Source organism: Beta vulgaris, chromosome 1 (assembly GCF_026745355.1).
Source record: "Beta vulgaris subsp. vulgaris cultivar EL10 chromosome 1, EL10.2, whole genome shotgun sequence".
Lineage (NCBI taxonomy): Eukaryota > Viridiplantae > Streptophyta > Magnoliopsida > Caryophyllales > Amaranthaceae > Beta > Beta vulgaris.
The window spans coordinates 10,987,718-10,994,010 of record NC_079202.1 but is presented as its reverse complement, the minus strand read 5'-3'; the positions used below and the strand labels follow the sequence as shown (position 1 = coordinate 10,994,010).

Sequence of the window (6,293 nt, the reverse complement as noted above, 5' to 3'; positions counted from 1 at the left end):
AAGGGGCCTAAGCCTCGCAATGTCTGTGGCATCTCCAGGATGCAAGATCTAGACGGTGATGGGTTCGAGACTCCGGCGAATCGTGCTGATCCCGAAAATGCTGATTATTCAGAAAAGGAAGACGCCGACGGCGGAGAAAATGACGGTGCTGAACCCCCAAAGGAGCCCGTCCAAGGCCGTCTTGATGATCCTATCTAGCAGCGTCTTCAGCAATTAGAAGACATGATTGCTCGCATCCCTGGCGTCCCCCGACCCATGGAAAAAGCTACTCCTAACAGTGATTCCCCTTTTGCAGATCCTATTGCATTGATTGACGTGCCCAAGCGATTCTGCGTCCCATCCATGAAGCTGTACGATGGCACCACCGATCCCAATGATCATGTCGCACAATACAAGCAGAGGATGATCACCATCTCGATCCCGAAGAATATGCGGGAAGCATGCATGTGCTAAGGCTTTGGCTCGACGCTGACTGGACCTGCTTTGCAGTGGTTCATTAATCTCAATAATGGGACTATCTCTTCTTTTGCTCAATTGGTTAACGCTTTTAATATGCAATTTGCTAGCAGTCGCAAAATGGAAAAACAAGCTAGCGATTTACATAGGATTGTGCAAAAATCGGACGAGTCTCTTAAAGAATTTGTGAACAGGTTTAACAGGGAAAAGGTGTCTATTCCAAATTGTGATGCTCGGACGGCCAACGAAGCGTTCAGACGCGGCTTAGACGAAGAATCAGACCTCTACAAGGAGCTGACCAAATATCCCTGTCCGACGTTCGAGGATGCTCAAGCCAAAGCGCTGGCCCAAATCAGGCTGGAGGAAAACATGCAGTCCATAAAGGCATATGCCAATGCTGACAGCCGAAAGGCCGCATCCAATAAGCAGGTGTCGTGGCGTCAAAAGCCTTACGAGCGCCCGCAGCAGGTCCATAGCGTCCGTCATGCCGGGTCGGCCAGCGACTGGAAAAATGATGCTGGCCTCCCCCCCAAGCTAATCGAATATGGTTTCAATGTCACCATGGGAGGTATTATTAATACTTTACATTCTTTAGGTTCTGTTGTTAAATGGCCTTTCAGGAATGAGAAACCGACGGCCCATCACAACAAATCCAAGGGGTGCGAGTTCCATGGAGACCATGGGCATCATACTGACGAATGCGTCGCCTTGAGGCGAGAGGTGTCCCATCTGCTGAAGCAAGGATATCTGAAGGACCTGTTGACAGAGAAAGGGAAGCAGACGGTGTCAAAGAATGACGATAGACGTCAACCTCCGTCGTCACCACCCCATGTCAAGGTAATTAACGTTATTAACGGTGGTTCAGATATTTGTGGACTAACATATTCTACAGCTAAATGACATGCGCGAGATGGTCCAAATCAAGACGCCGTCCCGAAGGAGCTACGTCACCCCCGTGACGCTGAGTTAGAGGCCATGCCAATCACCTTCGATGACGCCGATCTCGGCGACGACAGATATACACCACGACGGTGTGGTAATATCTCTGACTGTCAGTAATTGCTTACTTAAACTTGTGTTAGTGGACAATGGCAGTTCAGCAAACATCCTAATGAGAGGCACTCTAGAGGACATGGGAATCGATGAGCGTGACGTCGTTCGAAAATCCACCGTCTTGTCGGATTCAGTGGAGAGTCCAAGCATCTATGGAGAAGTGACCCTGCCCACCTTCGCCAAGGGAGTTAACATGCCAACTAAGTTTTATGTCATTGACTGCCCTTCCTCTTATAATGTGATTTTAGGCAGGCCATGGATCCATAGCATGAAGGTTGTCCCCTCATTGTTTCCTCAATCCTAGAAGTTTCCTACCAAATGGGGAGTGCAGGAGATCAAAGGGGACAGACGGATTGCAAGGGAATGCTACAAGACGTCTCTCAAACCCAGGAAATCAGAAGCATAGCAATTACAGATGCAGACGTTGGGAGAACAAGACTTCGACGAGCAACAAGTGGACGAGGTCATCTTAGACCCCAGCAAGCCAGATCAAACCGTCAAAATAGGAGTTGCCTTATCTCCCGACGTTCGTCAACAGGTAATAGATTTTTTGAAAGCTAACGCTGACTGTTTTGCATGGTCCCATGAGGGCGTCACAGGGATAGATCCCGACGTGATCACACACAAACTCAACATTGACCCCAACCATAAACCGGTCAAACAGAAGAGACATAAATTCGCTCCCGAACGAAATCAACTCATCAACGATGAAGTCCAAAAGCTGATTGACACCGGCAAGGTAAGGGAGGTAAAATATCCTGATTGGTTAGCTAACGTCGTTGTTGTAGGTAAGAAAAAGGGGAAATGGAGGGTCTGTATAGACTTCACCGATCTCAACAAAGCATGTCCTAAGGACTCGTTCCCCCTGCCACACATTGACGCCCTGGTAGACGCCACGGTTGGACACGAGTTGCTGTCATTCATGGACGCCTTCTCAGGATACAATCAAATACTCATGCATCCTGAAGACCAAGAGAAGACGTCATTCATCACCGATCGAGGCATTTATTGTTACAAGGTTATGCCGTTCGGACTAAAGAATTCTGGCGCAACCTATCAACACCTAGTCAGCGCTATGTTCAAAGACCAACTAGGGGATACCATGGAGGTCTACATAGATGACATGCTGGTCAAATCCAAAAGTTCACATGATAATGTGTCACACCTACGACAATCATTCGACGTCATTCGAAGGTATGGCATGAAACTTAATCCCACAAAGTGTTCTTTTGGAGTGTCTGCAGGTAAATTCTTGGGGTACATCGTTACGAAGCGGGGCATCGAGGCTAGCCCAGATCAAATCAAGGCTATCCTCAACATCCAATCGCCGCGAAATGTGAAAGAGGTACAAAAGTTAATAGGACGTGTCGCTGCGTTGAATCGCTTTATCTCAAAGTCTTCGGACAAATGCCGATTGTTCTATGACGTCTTAAAGAAAAATAAAGGATTTGACAGGACGCTAGAGCATGAACAAGCCCTCCAAGATCTCAAGCAATACCTCATGACGCCGCCATTGCTATCAAAGCCTATGTCCGACGAACCATTGCAGCTGTACGTCGCCATCAGCGAATCATCGGTAAGTGCCGTCCTGACTAGGGAAGGGCAAGAGGGGCAATTGCCAGTGTACTATGTAAGTAAGTCATTGATCGACGCTGAAACCAGGTATTCTTCTCTAGAAAAGCTCGTCCTAGCAATAGTGACGGCGTCCAAAAAAGTAAAACATTATTTCGAAGCACATTCTATCCATGTCAAAACTAACTATCCTGTCAAGTCCATTTTCAGACATCCAGAACTGACAGGAAGAATGAGCAAGTGGGCAATAACGTTAAGCAGCTATGACATCACTTATCAACCTCGAACAGCAATAAAGTCGCAAGCATTAGCGGATTTTGTGGCTGACTTTAGCCCTAGACTAGAGGCGATAGCTCAGACAGAGGTAAGTATGCTTGAAGTGAATACTACTAACACTAAATGGATCTTGCATGTAGACGGGTCTTCCAACTTTCGGGGCGCCGGTTTAGGAGTATTGCTAAAGTCGCCACAAGGGGACATCATAGCCCGAGCTATCAGTTGCGACTTCAAAGCCACCAACAACAAGGCAGAGTACGAGGCGCTGTTAGCAGGATTGGCATTCGCTAAAGACCTAAACGCCACCGAAGTGGAAGCATACAGTGATTCGCTACTCATCGTCAGCTAGATAAAAGGGGAATTTGCCGCCAAAGACTCTAAGATGACAGCGTATCTGGACGCTGTTCAATCAAAGGTAAAATCTTTTGTGAAATATGACATATTTCAGATCCCCAAGGACCAAAACACGCAGGCAGAGGCATTGGCAAACATTGGATCAGCTATGAGGAAGTCAGGTTTCAAAAGCATACGCATAGTACATCTGGCGTCACCTGCCGTCCATAAAACGAGCATAGATGGCGTCAGTCAGGTGGTGACAGACGTCAACGACATCGATGTCAGTCATGCCGCGACAACGTCAACAAGCTGGCAGACTCCATTCATTCAATACCTTAAAGACGGTACCCTCCCCGAAGACAGGCTACAAGCCAGAAAGGTACTCTTTAGAGCCTCAATGTATGTTTTACTTGACGGTATACTTTCTCGAAAGTCCATTGCAGGACCGTATTTGAGATGCCTCGATGGCGACGAGTGCCAACAAGTGCTGCAAGAAATGCACGATGGATGTTGCGGTAACCATTCAGGAGGACGCAGCTTGTCCAATAGGACCCTGCAGATGGGGTATTATTGGCCAACGTTGCGTCAAGACGCCGTCGAATACGCCAAGAAATGCGACGCCTGCCAGCGACATGCGACCATATCACACAAACCTGCAGAAAAACTGCACCCTACTATCACCCCTTGGCCCTTCATGAGGTGGGGAATGGAGATTGTTGGAAAACTCCCCCAAGCACCGGGGCAGAAAGTCTTCATGTTAGCCTTAACAGATTATTTCTCCAAATGGATTGAGGCTGACTCATTCACCCAGGTACGCGATAAAGAGGTTATTACTTTTATATGGCGTAACATCATATGCAGGTTTGGCGTCCCCTCTGAGATCATTTGCGACAACGGCTCCCAGTTCATAAGCACACCTATAAGGAACTTTTTGGCTAAGTGGAACATACAACTCAGCACTGCGACGCCCAGATATCCACAGACCAACGGTCAAGCTGAGTCTAGCAATAAGTCAATCATCAAAGTCATCAAAAGGCGTCTCAGAGCCGCCAAGGGAAAGTGGGCAGAGGAGCTCCCGTCAATTCTTTGGGCAAACAGGACTACTCCGAGGACGGCGACAGGGCAAACCCCTTTTTCCCTAGTATACGGGTGTGAAGCTGTTCTCCCTCCTGAAGTGCGCGATCCGACGTCGCGTTATGGGATATTGACGCCAGAAAGGAATGACGAGGAGTTGAGCCACGACATCGTCACCAGTGAGGAATTAAGGGAGGCAGCGCTTGTCCGTATGGCGTCCCAGCAGCAGATAGTGGCTAGAAGCTTCAATAAGAACGTCAAAGCCAAAACTTTCAACGTTGGAGATTGGGTCTTAAGAGAGGTCTTTCAGAACACCAAAGAGCTCAATGCAGGGAAATTGGCGCCAGCATGGGAAGGCCCGTATAAAATTCAGAAAGTGGATGGCAACAACGCATACCGACTATGTGCACAAGATGGCAAGCCTGTTCCCAGAAGTTGGAATGCCGTCCATCTTAAGCGTTACCATTTTTGAATAAGAGCGTCGTTGTAAAGTAAACAAATACAATAGGTAACGTCGTACTTAAATTGTCGTAAATATGTTATGCTCGACAAGTATATTTTCTTTTTACTAACATCGGTACTTGAGTTGTATTAATAACAGTGTAGGTGCGTTTATCATACAAATAAAAGTCGCGACGTCAGACGTCGCTGTCATCAGTTACAAACTCTCTATGGCTACACTCTGACGACACAGGGGCAACATACATCTTACAAAACGAACATCCTGCCCCGTCAGATACGCCTCATCAAATTCTACGTTTACGAAGACAAAAGGCCAGAGTGTTTAGTTGGAAGTGGTGAACCACCCTTCATTGCAACCAAAACATCTCTTGGTCCACATTACAAAGGTACCTTACAACGCCACACATACATACATATTTGTGTTCATAAAACAAACGTAAACACCATTCATGACAGACGTGCATAATGGGGCAAAATACGAAATTGTGAACACAACACAACATTGTCACACATTGATATATAGTTAAATGCGAATGTTAAACACACATGTCAACACCATAAAAACACACTGAGACAAAGATAAAAGTTTTGCAACAAATCACACCAAAAGTACCAAAGTTACGGTGACATGGCACCCAAAAGCATCTATTACAAGCACTAACTACTCATTACAGGTGACGCAACACCTTGCAGGAATCAGAAGAAGTCAAGCAGCGCCGTCGGTGTCGGTATTGACGTCAGAGTCAGCCGTTGCCATGACGTCAGCATTATTCTCACCTTCAGGGACTAAGTCTTCCGGCGTCCCGTACACCTCCAGAAACTGCTGAATGTCCGCTTCAGGGGTCCATTTTGACGTCTGACCTTCCAAGAATTGCTTCATCAGCTTGGCCTTGGTCTTCCAAGTGTACCGGCTAGCAGCGTCCATCAGCTCTTCGCGGAGGTTGGCTATTGTGGCGTCCGTCTCCTCCTTCATCGACGTCAGGTTGGCCACATGGCTGGCGTTTTGACCCTTCTCCTTAGTCAGTTCCCCGGACAGTTCCGTTATCTTCTTTTCTGCCGCCGTC

At 47.3% G+C, this 6,293-nt stretch overlaps 1 protein-coding gene across 1 annotated transcript; it reads left to right on the top strand.

The window, feature by feature from the left end:
• Window positions 1–222: 222 nt before the first annotated feature.
• On the top strand, window positions 223–1,356 carry LOC125494062 (uncharacterized). The gene is made up of 2 exons (XM_048637563.1): window positions 223–446; window positions 567–1,356. The coding sequence occupies exons 1-2, from the start codon at window positions 223–225 to the stop codon at window positions 1,354–1,356; spliced, it is 1,014 nt and encodes a 337-aa protein (XP_048493520.1).
• The last annotated feature ends 4,937 nt before the right edge of the window (window positions 1,357–6,293 follow it).